The sequence below is a fragment of the Dipodomys ordii genome, unplaced genomic scaffold, assembly GCF_000151885.1.
Source record: "Dipodomys ordii isolate 6190 unplaced genomic scaffold, Dord_2.0 Scaffold14, whole genome shotgun sequence".
NCBI classification, from domain to species: Eukaryota; Metazoa; Chordata; class Mammalia; order Rodentia; family Heteromyidae; genus Dipodomys; species Dipodomys ordii.
The window spans coordinates 10,872,676-10,887,200 of record NW_012267230.1 but is presented as its reverse complement, the minus strand read 5'-3'; the positions used below and the strand labels follow the sequence as shown (position 1 = coordinate 10,887,200).

The following is a 14,525-nucleotide window of genomic DNA, read 5'->3' as shown; positions in this document are numbered from 1 at the left end:
AAATAGAAATGAGGGCAAAAATCAAACAATAAAAATCCTATAAGTACACTCACAATGCTACTACTTCTGTCAATGAGTACATAATCAAACCATACTAGCAACGTAACTCTAATCCCCCTCTGAGAGACAAGCAAAGAGGCCTTTCTTACTGGTGCAAAGTGTGGAGCGGGGTCTCCGGCTTCTCTGTCTGCCCATAGCAGCTGGCCTTGGCCTCGGGGATGTAGGAGAACTTCTCCAACATGGAAGATGCGGCCGTGGTGAGGATGCCAAGCCCATCCCTCACTCTGGACTCCAGGCTGTAGTCCCAGTCGTCATAGGAGACAGAAATGAGTCCTGATGGAAACTCTTTGGGAATGAGTTCTGTGTTCCCGGACACCAAGCTGGGAACAATCCAGAAGAACTCGTATCCAGTGAGGCCAAGGGAGCGAGCCTCACTCAGGATGAGGACAGCTTCGTCTTTGGAACAGTAAAGCAAGATGACGGAAGAGTGGATCTTCTTCAGCTGGACTTGTGTCTTGGCGTCCTCGAAGGAGGTATCCAGGGTGATGACGTTCTGCATGTCCCAACCCACAAAGCTGTTGTCCACCGTGGTCTTGACAAAGCCGATGAAGTCCCTGTAGCCAGGGAAGATGGTGGTCACCAAGGAGAAGACATGCCAGTCATAATCCTGCATGATTTTCAGCATGACGGTGGCCTGCTGCTGGATGGATGCTCCAAATTGAAAGAAAGTAGACATTGGATCCTGTAAACAGCCCAAAGGAAAGAGAATCAGAGGATGAGGCAGAGGGCAGCTTGTAGATAACTACTCACCTCTATACGCTCCTTCCTGGAAGTGATAGGAAAGCACGATCCTATATACTCGTTGCAAAACATTCTTGAATGGTGGGCTCGGGTGGCTCACGCCTGTCATCCTAGCTACTCAGGAGGCTGAGATCTGAGGATTGTGGTTCAAAGCCAGCCCAGGCACGAAATTCCGTGAAACTCTTATCTCTAACAAACCACCAGAAAACCAGAAGTGGTGCTGTGGCTCAAGTGGTAGAGCGCTAGCCTTGAGCTGAGGAGCTGAGGGACAGTGCTCAGGCCAGAGTTCAAGCCCCATGACTGACAAAGAATAACATTCTTGAGCCCACACACAAGGCAGGAAGGAGGTGTGTAATTATTGGTCACCCATTAGCTAGTCTCATTTTCCCCTACAGCTCCCATTCCCTGAGACGATAATGGTTCTAACAGAACAAATCTATCTAGTCCTCAAGGCTTGTGATGGGGAAAGAAAGCCAACAGGGACAAAATAGCCATCAGTAAATAGAGATGGATTACCAAGGACATGTTCAGAGTCCCCGGAGTCTGCCATGTCTGAAGCCATTTACCTTGAACCCGTGGTGACTGAGTCACTCAGTTCCCATGCTCACAAATGCCAGCATGAGTAGGGTTTCCATAACTTAAACTGAAGAATCTCATGTAACAGAGACTGCATGAAACACGATGCAAATATCCATCTGTTCAATCAACAAACATTTGTTGAACACCTTATTATGTGCCAACACTGCTTTGAAAAAAAAACGTATACATCGGATAGGCACAGCCATAGTCTCTGCTTGCACAGATCCGAGGGAAACTTGAGGAAGAGCAACTTCCTCTTCTGGGGATTAAGAGAGGCCTGTGGGAATGTTGCAGAGAGGAGGGAAGTGGGTGTAATGTCAGTCAGAGGAGCCAGGAAGGCCTTTGTTTCAGGAGCTTTCTGGCTCCAGATGTAGAGAGAATGCCGAAGAGTCTGGCAGGAAGGCCATCATGCATGGCTTCAGGGCCTTATTCAGAACTAGAACTCTACTCTGAGCAGGAGAGATGACTGCTGAATGCTTGCTACCCTGGACGTGACAGAGCCTCCTCTCAGTGACAGCCTCTCCACAAACCTGTGATCATGAGGACTGACTTCCATTTCAAAAACGAAGCAACAATATGCTTGCACAATGTAAAAACTACATTCACCCCCTCGACACATCAAATTCCCACAATTATTCCTCAAAACCAGTATCACACTGGCAGGCAGAATGAGACTCAAAATCATCACATAGCAAGTAAACATCTGAACATAGGTCCCGGGACCCCCAGCTCCAGCCCCACGTCTCTCATGTCCCATGATATTGCATAGCCTTCTTGGGATCATTTGAGATCAGTAGATAGCAGGTGCGATCGCCATGTGGTTGGCTGCCTGGCCAGATGCAAAAGTGCCAACTGAACAGAAGATGTGGCTCTAGAGCAACCCAGGATTTGAGCAATGCTGAGGTTTATTTGCTTTGTTTGTTTGAGAAATTGAAAGAACTACCAAAGGGTCTTTATCTTATTGAAGCCATATTTTCATTCTGTACTCCATGTTTATTTACCATGTGCATGTAGTACATGTTCCAATTCAATTCTATAACGTAGGAAGGTTTTATTGAGAGAGAGAGAGAGAGAGAGTGTGTGTGTGTGTGTGTGTGTGTGTGTGTTGAATGAGGCCATTCACGTCTTTCCAAACAATACTCTGTAGCTGTGTATGTCAATTCTTGTGACAAATCTACCTTCCCTGTGGAACACTGAAAGTTTATCTGAATAGGCCAAAACCTATGATTTGTCAAAATCCTGCCTTTTCTGAAATGCATGGGTTTGGGGGATAATTTGAGGGTAGCATGGTCTGAAGGCAGACAGAGGAAATGGGAATAAATAAATGGCTCCTGGGCTCCTTCCCACATTATATAGTTCTATGAATTTTACCTAATTAAATCAATTAAAATGGGTTACAGATGTAAAGACTTTGGATAATTATCTTTTTCCCTACAGTAGTTTTTGGAGAAATCCAATATTCTTGAATTGATTAATCATTTTAAATCACATCTCAACAAGCCTGTGAGCTCCTCAAGGGCTCAGATCTTGGTGAACTTGTGTCTCCACCCAAGCATCTAGCAGGAGGTCTCACCACATCAATAAATAGATGGTAAGGGAACAGGAGTGTGGATGCATGCATGAGCGAAGCCTGAAAGGAATGGACATCTCTGGTTGAAAGCAAACATGAAAGGAGGAGAATTTGGCATCTGAGCTTGTATTTTGTAGGGGTCTTGAACCCCAGGTACAACAGAAAGCAAAACACTTAACATCTCCACCTACACCCCCTTACCCTGAGAAAACACTGCTCCCTCAAAGGCCCAATTCATAAGGAGGGGAACACAGACACATATATCCCTGAATATACCCATGGAGACTCATTAAATACCAAAAAAGGCAGCAGCGCAGAGAACCCACCAGCAGAAGAGTGCACGAGAGTTAACGAGCATTACAGTCAGCAGGCCTACAATGGCAGGTGCCTCTTGGGGCCCGCCGGCCGGAAGTGATCCAAACTGAATTAACAAAGGAACGTATTATTTCCCTCAGACCAGTGAGGCCTCTGGGGATAGCAAACACCACTGCATTACAGTGGTGGGAGGCAGAGTCTTAAGACTGTCCTGCCCTGAGCATTCAAGGGGTGGACCAAATACTCAGAAGGACCCCACACACAAGGACATAGCCAGAACCCAGACGCAAGGGTTGACGAGGTGACCAGACCAGTGCACACCACCCTGGGACCCCTGGTACTGGTGGAGAGGTGGAAGCCAAACACACTAATGGACCCTCCAGTTACCTTGCTTCATGTTCTGTGAATTGAGCCTTGCCAGTGCAGTCGCAAACGCTCATACACAGCATGGCAGTAAGCAACTGCAATCTTGCCTGGCTCTCTGGCACATAGACTGTATGATTAACTTCATGAAGGAGAAAGATGATCATGGGAACCCCGAGCTGGGTGGGCACAGGCCACCTGTGACAGGGCGTCTATCTGTGAAGCCCTGGCCCTGTGGCCAGCCCAACTCTCTTGACCTATGATACTTCCACACAAGGTGGAAGGAAGCCCCTCGTGACCCAACTGTCTAACCTTCTGTCTTGCTTTGGTCTCCAACTTTCCCCTCTCCTCTCAAAGCTCATGTGTCGAGGCTTGGTTCCCCAAGCCAGAGATGCTCTGCGGTGGTAATTGGATCATCAGGGCTCTGATTAATCCATAAATAGATGGCTTCCTAGCTTAATGGGCTATTGAGACACAGCAGAAGCCATAGGAAGTGGGTCCTCCAACCTGAAGAGTCGATGCTGTCCCTGTCCCTCTCCTCCACTCTCCTTCCCTCCCTTCCCTCCCCATTCCTCTTCTCGCTTGCCCTCCCCTCCCCTTCCTTTCCCTCCTCCCTCCAGCTTTCCAGCTCTCACAACAGCTCTCTTCTACCTCATGCTCCCCACCGAAGCTCTGCCTCACCATGTATGCTGACCTGGTAGCCAAGTGACAGGGGACAGTAACCGTAAACCTAAAGAAAGCTGATTTTTCTCCAGCGTGTCTGTCACCGCCACAGAAAGCAGCCTTTCCCCAGGATGGATCCTAGGGATACCATCTGGGGGTCAGGCTGCCTAATTCTAATCTGAACTATATGACTTTAAGAGAGGCTCATCTTTCCAGCTTTGGATGATGCACCTGTAAAAGCAGGTGTGCGTGTGATGACCGTGAGCACAGGTAATGGACGGAGGGGCTTTCTCTACGCATCAGGTGGTTCGCTACAGTCTGGAGATCATGTCACCTCAAGCCACCCCAACCACTCTAATGGGCTGGCACCAGGATTGTGCCCCATTTTCAGATGGGAAAACCAAAACAGACTCAGGAGGGTGGCAACTCTTTCTGGGTCACACAGGTGGTAAACTCTCTCTGTGTGTGTGTGTGTGTGTGTGTGTGTATGTGTGTGTGTTTTTCACCATTCCTGAAGGACAGCTGCCAGTAAGGGCACTTCCTCATCAGGCTGTAAGAACACAATGATCTCTCTGCATCAACCCAGCCATGGCAATGCAGTATGGATGAGCAGTGCATCTCCATGCGTGCCTATGCTCATCCATGCAAGGTGCAGGCACTCCCCATGCAGCAGAACCCCTTCGCACCACATCGCCAGCCGTGCACACTGCTCTGTGTGCACCAGTTGAGTCTTGTACTTGAAACACTATGGGTTTGGTGGGGAGGGGCAGGGGAGGGGGAGAATCTATCAGATTCAAGTTCAAGGCCTGGCTCTTCTCTAAGTATGACACTGGGTAAGCACTTCACCTTCCCGGATCTGACTTCCTTCACTATTGGATGGTCTCAATGGCCACCACACGCAGGTGGCAGGTAGGCCATGTCTGACCCTAACAGTCTGAGTCCTCCTTTCTAACCCTATCCTGCAGACTATGTTGATATACCAGGGACTCCATAGGGTCCTATTTGAGAACCTGGGACATCCAGATCCACGGACATGCAAGTTGCATAATCCCACCGGTTCTGCAGGCCAGCCCATGTGTTCTGAGGCACCCGCCTATGTGTGGAGAAGAAATCGCCTGTCCCTACCATAATCATCGTGAGCTTTGGAGAGAAACCACCTCCAAGGTGCACCTCGCAGAGCTAACTCTGCACCATTTCCATGGGCATCGAAAGTCCACCTTCCTGTGGACCAAAGGCTTCACAGATCCCTTGAAGGGGAGGATGTGAAGAGGAAATGCAGAACAGACTCTAGCCTTGAGTTTTCTAGCGTGATATGGGTTCTGAGGAGAGGTCATGGGACTGTGCACACTCCCGGGGTCTAGCAGCAGCTCGCCAAATGGTCCTGTCTCTCCAGCACATCCTTCCTGCTTCCCGCTTTGATGGCCGAGGCCATCCTCCCGAGCTTCCCTCGCCTGTACTCTGGGGATTTAACAGATCTGCCTCCGACCACCTCTGGCACTCTACCCCCTTCGAATGTGCAGTCAGGGGAAGAACAGATTTCATACACCCACTTCGGTTTTGAAGCTAGGGCCGTTCTCTCCCCATGCTCACCGCTCTGCAGAAGACAGAACAAACTGTTTCAAACACAGGGCGAGGGAGGAGGGAGGGAGTGTGTGATTCTGGGTATCAGCTCAGAGTCTGTGTTGAAGTCCCATGGCAAGTGAAGTTTCATTGGATCGGGTCTAGAGCACAAAATCCCGCTCTAGAATGTTCCAACGCCTGCTGAGTCATGAGAGTGACACCTAACTCTAGGAAGTACCAAGAAAGATGACTAAGAGAGTCTAATAATAACTTCCACTTCATTATTTTGTACCCATTGACAAAGGCTATATACCCATCCACCACCAACCACTGCCATCTTCAGATCATCACCTGTCTTCTCTTCCCTCATCATCACAGGCAGCCTCCCGCTCACCCTCATCAACACATATATCGTGTGTGTGTGTGTGTGTGTGTGTGTGTGTGTGTACACCTATGTGCATAGAGAGATTTCATTCTTTTTTTTTTTTTGGTCCAGTCATGGGGCCTGAACTCTGGGCCTGGGCGCTGTCCCTCAGCTCTTCAGCTCAAGGCGAGCACTCTACCACTCGAGCCACAGGGCCATTTCCGGCTTTTATCTTTTTGCTTATGTGGTGCTGAGGAATCGAACCCAGGGCCTCAGGCATGCAAGGCAAGCGCTCTACCACTGAGCCACCTTCCCAGCCCTGAGATTTCATTCTTAACCCCCTCTGTTATAGATTTTGACACTGAGGCTCAGAGAGAAAGTAGTTGCCCAGATTCATCCAGCCAGTTCATGGTAGAGACAGGATTCAATTCCAAACCATCTGATCTCGGCATTCAGAGCCTTCACAACTTCAAACCACTTCCTCCAGCTATGCAGAGCGCTGTGTGTGTGTGTGTGTGTGTGTGTGTGTGTGTGTGTGTGTGTGTGTGATCACGTGTGTGATAACAGCCATCGTGCTAGCCCTCAAGTTACCCTTCTAGCAGAGAACGCCCTGGAAATGACAAACCAGTGTCAGGGATCCCGCGTGCCAGGGGCCCTTGGTTCAAGCGCCGGGTCCTGAGAGTGAGTCGGCTCCCTCACCCCCAGCGCAGTCCTCCACCCCACACCAGCCCCCCGCTGGACCACTTCATTTCCTTGTATCCTGCGCCTCTCTCTGCTCCCAGGGGGAAAAAAAAAGAATCCTCAATCCATATATTCCTGCGGTCAACCTGCACCCCACAGCAGGCAGCCACTGTTTCCCTGTCCCCCCAGGGGTGTCTTTCCTTCCAGACTCTTGGCAATCCTCTCTCTGGAGCTGAAGAGGGCGTCTTCTGTCTGGTGCCCCCACCAGTCTCCCTCCCTCCCACCCCTCCACGCTACCATTCTAAAGTTCAAACGGGGCCATGGTGCTCGTCACCCCCGCTTAGAGGGTTTTTTTTTTTTTTTTTCCCCTAGCAGCTCCCACAACCTTTGGAGAAAAATAGCAACATACACCAGCCCCATCCCAGTCTGTGCTCAGCCATCCACAGCCAGGGACAAGTTGATTGCTGAATGAGCTAATGAAACCTAAAGTTGTGTGTGCTGGGCAGGAAGACCACGGGCGAACTGTGTATGCTTCACATCGACCATTGCTCCAGAGCGCGCCGGCCTCACTGCCCAGCCCGGCTCCGCCACCGCGGCCGCCCTGCCTTGCAGCACTCTCTGATCTTCTTTCCTTCCGCTCTTCCTTTTACTACTGTCAGGGGCAAATCTGCAGGCCCTCTTCTCCTGCGAGCTAAGACCACCTTCTTCTGCTCACTCCTCCTCCTCCTCCGAAAATGACAAGTTGAACTCTCCCCCCCCCACTTTTTTAAAGCTTTATTGCCATATAATTTAAACAAGATGAGGCGATGTTTTGATATATGTTTACATTGTGAAATTACCATAATCAAGCTAATTAGCATATCTAACTCCACAAGGTTACCTTCTCTGTGACAAGAATATTTAAGGTTAAGATCTACTCTCTTAGCAAATTACTCTTCCCTCGTTCTTTCTTCCTTCCTTTCTTTCTTCCTTCCTTCCATCCTTCCTTCCTTCCTTCTTGCCTTCCTTCCTTTCTTTTCTTGTTCTAGGGTGTTGGGATTTGAATTCAGGGCCTAACATTGCAAGGCAGGCTTTCTTATTTAGCCACATACCCCAGCCCTTTTTACTTTAGGTTATTTTTCTTTAAAAAAAATATTGTAAAGGTGATGTACAGAGGGGTTACAGTTCCATAAGCCAGGTTATGCATGCATTTCCTTTTAAACAGTGTCACCCACTCCCTTTCCCAATTCTTCCTCTTCTGCATCCCCCCCCCCCACAGCAGTATATTCATTTCCAGCGCAGTGTCTGGTGCGTTCCACGGCTGAATTGCTTCACCCTTTGTCCCACCCCCTCTGTGCCTCTCCTCCCCCCCCCAAGTCAGAGAAGACTTATACACAAGACAAAGGGTAGAGAAATCAAATCAGGGACCACAGAGAAGAAACTGAAGGGAAAAAAAGGGGAAAAAAGAACTGAAAACAGTACAATTTAAAAAACTCTTGTTTCATTTCTTGGAGTTCATTTTGAGAAGCATCGTTTTATATGGCCATACGCACATAGTCATTGAACTCTATGATCTTCTCCTAAGAACATCCTCCTTTGGTCTCGCTGTGTGAATGACTAAAGCGCTGCTTAATTAAACCTGCCCAAGAGTAATTATTTGTCTTTTACTACCCATTGGATTTACTTGTAGATTTATAGACACATTCTAATTATTATAAATGAGGGAAACCATACAGTCTGTGTTTCTTTGGGTCTGGCTTACTTCATGTAGTATAATTTTTTTTCCAAGTCTTCCCATTTCCTTACAAATGGGCCAATGTCATTCTTTCTTTTTTTTTTGGGTCCGGTCGTGGGGCCTGAACTCTGGGCCTGGGTGCTGTCCCTCAGCTCTTCAGCTAGGCTAGCACTCTACCACTTGAGCCACAGTGCCACTTCCAGCTTTTTTCTTATGTGGTGCTGAGGAATCGAACCCAGGGCCTCGAGCATGCAAGGCAAGTGCTCTACCACTGAGCCACCTTCCCAGCCCCCCAATGTCATTCTTTCTTAATGGATCAAGAATATGTGGTATAGGTTATTGTTCAAATAGAGGTCTTACCCAGACTGGCCTCAGTCTACGATCCTTCTACCTCTTCCCTCACCTACTGTGTGGCCGAAGTTACAGGTGTGCTCTACCACACCCAGCTGTCCGTTAAGATAGAGCCACCCTAGCCTTTTGGCTAGGCTGGCTTCAAACCCTCCCAACCTATGCCTCTAGAGAAGCTGAGATTGTAGGAATAAACCACTGTTAGCAGGTGCCAAGTATACATTATTAACTAAAGTGACTAACCTGGACAATAGTTATCTAAAACTTACTTTTAACTTTTAACTTGGTTACCAACCTCTCCTTATTTCTCCTCCCTCCAGAACTTGGAAACCTTTATTTCTATGAGTTCAGCTTTTTATATCCCACATGTACATGCCGTCATACAGTCCTTGTCTTTCTGTGTCTGGCTTTTTATCCTATTCTTCCAGTTTATCTACATTTTCATAGATGTCAGGCTTTCCTTCTTCTGTAGGAGAGAGTGTTGATCTATTGTATACATGCAGAATGCAACAGACACCCTCTGTATCTAAAGGCTCCACATCCAGAAATCAGCCAACAGTACATTGAAAATACTATTAAAAGCTGCATCTCTTCTGAACGTGGAAACCATTTTCCTCTCAGAAAGGACACCAGTGTTTCCCAGCAGGGCGGTGGAAGCGTGGCTCCCCCTGTTCCTCCCTCTGGAATTCCCACCTATCCGTCAGCCTACACTGAAGATGCATCAAAGCCCACAGCTGCTGACAATACCATTTAGCCTCCTGGTACCTAGCCTCTGCTGTTGCTAGGAATTGCAAACCCTTTTCAGCTCCTACTGCCCAACCAGGCTTTCCTCCAGCAAATGCTGCAATGCTGGGGAGAAGAGGATATAACATGCATGGAGAGCTGCCTTGCTTGAGTCTTACCGAGTCTGGACAGCCTGACACTCTGAATCAATGAGACCCAACGTGGCTTTGTAGATCGTTAGCAGGTTGGTGAAGGCAAGCAGCCTGCTGAGACACAGGCCTGGTTTCTGTGCAAGGCTACAGCAAAGGCTCATGCTAGCGTCACCCGGTGCTCTGTCAACCTGCAGGCGAGCATCTGACTCCCCAATGAGGTTCTAATTATGGAGAGTCTGCAAATGGGCACTGTTTCTCCCACAGTAGCCCTGGCTCCCAGCAAGGCCAGAGAGAAATTCCTACCTGCCCAGAGGCCAGTGGGTCAGGTGTTCGTGGAGCTGACACCTGCTGCCTTGTTGATGGTGGTGTGGGATTCCAGGCACACACCGGAAGTCGTTTTCCACCTCCACTCTGAACCTCCCTGAGCCCCAGGATGGGCATTCGTCATTCTGACCACAGACATTCATTGGCTTTAACAGCGAGTTTCCACCCGAAGCCACCACTGCCTCCTCAGTCAAGCCAATTGGCTCATCCACCCCCATAGATTTGCTAATTAATTCTAGGGTAAGAGGTTGTCTTACTTTGGTCCAGACAGAGTGACTCCCAGGAAAGAGACTGGAAAAAAATTGTAAGGATTTTTCTTTCACTGGTAGACTAGAACCTGGAAGAATGTTCAACCTAGATTCCTGGCAGTCTTCTGACCACCATACATCCCAAGTAGGAAACCATCAAAACCATAGGCAAAGCTGGGAAATCGCAAAGTCAGGAAGTCCCTGATATCCTCATCAAACACCTTGTTCAACCCACACCTGAAGTCAAATGCCCCTGTCAACTGTCTGCCCCAGTTCATTATTTCATTTTGCTTAAGTCTGTTTGAATTTACTGTCACAACCAAAGAGTTCTGAAGCTACTTGGTCAAGGAAAAGGAAACAGAGAGTGAAGTTAGCCCATTCATCACTCAACTTCATGAGCTTGGGTCAGTAGAACTGAAACTACACAGTAGTTGTGTTTCTCTCCGCCGTCTTTCCTTTCCTCAACCATGCTTTTCTCCCCCACGGGCCCCTCCCTGAATGAGCTCTTCACCCTTCCTTTGTTTTCTTCTGCTTTTTCCTGCAATATGCTGCTAAGATTGGGTTCTTCTCAAAGACTCTGACAGCCACAACTGCCACGACCCAGGCTGGATACATGACAAGTTGCCACTAATAATAATGGCTTGTCATTAAGCTGTTGGAGTGAAGAGGGGAAAAAAAAGCAAACAGGTTTTGTTCATTAAGATTTTGTCTCTGGCTGTCACACATAGACAGGCTGCCGATGAACTGAAGGAGGATACATTATTTTTGGAAAAGGTTGAGTTCTAGGGTTTCCCCAAAATTCCTCCTGGGGTACTTTTGGTAGTATACGTTTAGATTAAAAAAAATGTCCCCTTCAAAAATATACCACTGGCTGGGCACTGGTGACTCACACCTGTAATCCTAGCTACTCAAGAGGCTGAGATCCAAAGGATCGAAGGGGGTCCAATGTATCCTGGGCAGATAAGTCCATGAGACTCCATCTCCAACTAACCAACAAAAAGCCAGGCTGGAAGTGTGTGGTCCAAGTGGTAGAGCACCAGCCAAGCAAGCCAGTGAGCAAGTGGAGTGAGCTTGAGGCCCTGAGTTTAAACTCCGGTATGCCCCCTTTCCCTCCAAAACCAAACAGACAAAAAGTACTACCCAAGACTGGGCATGGCGGTATAGACCTATCATCCCAGCAATATGAAGTAGAGATGGGAGAATTGTGTTTTAAGACCAGCTCAGGAAAGAAAGCTATTGACACTCTATCTCAAAAATTGACCTGGGCAAGCCCGGTACTGGTGGCTCACGCCTGTAATCCTAGCTACTCAGAAGGCTGAGATCTGAGGATCCAAGTTCAAAGTCAGCCTAGGCAGGAAAGTCTATAAGACTCTTATCTTCAATTAACCACCAAAACCCAGAAGTGGCACTGTGGTTCAAGAGGTAGAACTCTGGCCTTGAGCTGAAGAGCTCAGGGATAGCACTCAGGCCCAGAGTTCAAGCCCCATGACTGACTTAAAAAAAATGACCTGGGCATAATAGTGCAAACATCAATCTCAGCTCTGCAGAAGGCAGGGAGATGTATGTATCATGGAGGCTAGACCCAGGCTTTTGCCTGTTTATCTGTGAAAAAATAAAGTACCACTTTCTATAGATGTCTACAACCTGCCAAGAGCTTATTAGCTTCTAGAGTAAGTTGGTACTGCCTTCAGAAACCTGGGTGAAATTTCGTTTCTTAGGGGGGAGGGGAGTAACAGAGACAAAGGGAAAATGGAGACGCCTCTTGGCCACTAGGGAGTTGGTCTAATCCCCAACAAGGACTCCTGGCTGGGAACAATTTCTTTTTCTCAGTACCGAGATTTGAACTCCTAGCTCCACACTTGCTAGGCAGACGCTCCATCACTGGAGCCAGACCCCAGCCCTCATACTATTAAAGACGCAAATGCTGGCAGCAGACAGGAGGTTCAAGTCTGCCCTTGTTCTTTACTTGTGTCTGGACCTTGGGGGAAAAAGAATAAAAATAGATCCTTATTAACTAACTTTAAGGCTCAGGTTTTTCCACACAGAGGGAACCTCAGTCCCCACTTTAAAGATGTGGTTGGGATGAAGAGAACACAAGGCTTGCTCTTGGCGTGCACTGTCAACGAAAGCTGGGTTTGTTGTAATTGCTACAATCATGAACGAATCAAGCATGAGGCCCACAACAAAAACCCAAACACTACAACACCCCAGCAGCCCGGCACTGGTGCAAACGCAAACGTTTCCCCAAAGCTCTGCCCCTCCGGTCCTCATTGTGGAACCTGCGTGTGACCCGGCCACTACAAAAGAGCACCCGTCATGTGCCAGGGACTGAGCATTCCCCCTCCCCGGTCCCTCTTTGGTTCTGGGTGAATGGAGCATCATGTATGCTTAATGCTCATGCTAACCTCCCAGAAAGAGTACCAGGCTCCCATTTCACAGATAAGGAAGAAAAGCCTTCGAGAGTGACGTTTCTCAGGTGTGAAGGATGTGGGAATCACTCGTGATCATTGTTAGATGCAGGATGACGGAGAGCTGTTAGCAAGCTCCCAAGTGATGCCCAGGCCTCTGGCCACTGGGCCAAGCTTTGTGTAGCAGAGGACCTGGGGTCAGGCAGCAAGCATCTGTTGATCCGTGGCTCACAACTACAGATCTGGCTCTTTAGCTATGAAGCCAGCAATTTGTATGAGAGAAGGGTGGACTGTGACGCAAGGCGAGGTCTGTTTGCTGACACCTTCACCGCCATGCTTCCATCCGGTTCTCCTAGCCAAGGCAGCCACGTGCCACGGTCTGTCCATTGGCATCGTCTCATCCAACAAAGCCCCTTTCCGGGGAGGCTGTAAGTCATAACTTACTGCATAGCAGGGAAGGAAGAGAGGCCACCCTGGAGTGATCACCCCACTCCCCGGAAAGATCTGGAACCACTCAGGATGAGAAGAGCCTGGAAAAGTGACTGCCAGTCAGCCAGGTCCCCCTGCCATCTGCTGTGTGAAAAACTGAGCCCCTAGCGGGCACAGATGCCTTCTGCTGCTGCTGGCCTGGCTGCAGAGAAAGTCCAGTGAATCTCTGAGCTGCTGTGTTTCATCTACAAAGTGCCCCGGGTGGCTCTCTGGTTGCCATCAGGGGTGCCAAGTATCTGTGACATGGTGACCAGCTGAGCCACAGCTCTATGACCTGCACCACAGGGGGGCCGAGGCAGAGCTCACTGGGTAAATGACAAGAAGCTGCCACCTCCTCGCTCCCATCTACCCCCACAGGGCTCCCAGAACACACTGCCCAGGCCGCTACTGTTGATCTCATCACCAGGTAGTCGAATGTCTATTTAAATATCTGTCTCTATGCAACCAGATTAATGCCAATTCATCTCCGCAGCAACAACACTCATCCCAGCAGACGGCACATAGATGAAAGTACAAGGATCTGGGGATATAGGGATTTATGCAGGGATGGATAGATATACTGATGGATGACAGGATACAGGGATGGACAGATGGATGGATGGATAGATGGATGGATGATGGATATATTCATGGATGGATGGATAGGATTTATGGATAGATGGATGAATGGGTAGATGGATAGATTCATGGATGGATGGATGGATGGGTGAGTAGATAGATAGATGATGGATGGATGGTAGATGGATGAATGGATTCATGGATGGTAGATACATAACCAAATGGAGAAATGCAGGAATGGTTAGACACACAGAGGAACACAGAGATAGATGGATGGACAGAGGGCTGAATAAATGGATAAATGACACCGTGTCATCTGTGTCCTCACTGCCATCGGAGTGGACCCAGAGCATGAGTGAGCCCAGGATGAGCTGGCCCCCCTCTGCATGTGTGGCTCCCTCCCTCCACCTGCTCTCCCTCACAGCTGGACAGCCTTAGTAACAGTGGCCAGAAACAAAGCCTACTTGCTATGTGATTCCAGTCTACAAATTACGTATGGCTTGCCAGGTACTTCCCCCACATCATCTCATTTAATCTTTGAGTGGCCCATGAAGTTCCTATTGGTGTCTCATTAATCTGACTTATCAATATTTGTTTGTTTTCTTTCTTCACCCAGTGGGGTCTTCTGTGTCATAGAGTCAAACATCACCCAGAGACACCCCGCC

General features: G+C 48.5%; 1 protein-coding gene across 2 annotated transcripts in view; it reads right to left on the bottom strand.

Moving 5' to 3' along the window:
- The window catches only part of Grin2a (glutamate receptor, ionotropic, N-methyl D-aspartate 2A), a 280,661-nt gene that overhangs the window by 135,067 nt on the left and 131,069 nt on the right, over positions 1 to 14,525 (bottom strand). For both annotated transcript variants that reach the window (XM_013011440.1, XM_013011441.1), the window contains one exon: positions 150 to 742. In XM_013011440.1, coding sequence (XP_012866894.1) covers positions 150 to 742 — 593 coding nt within the window. The remainder of the gene's footprint in view (positions 1 to 149; positions 743 to 14,525) is intronic.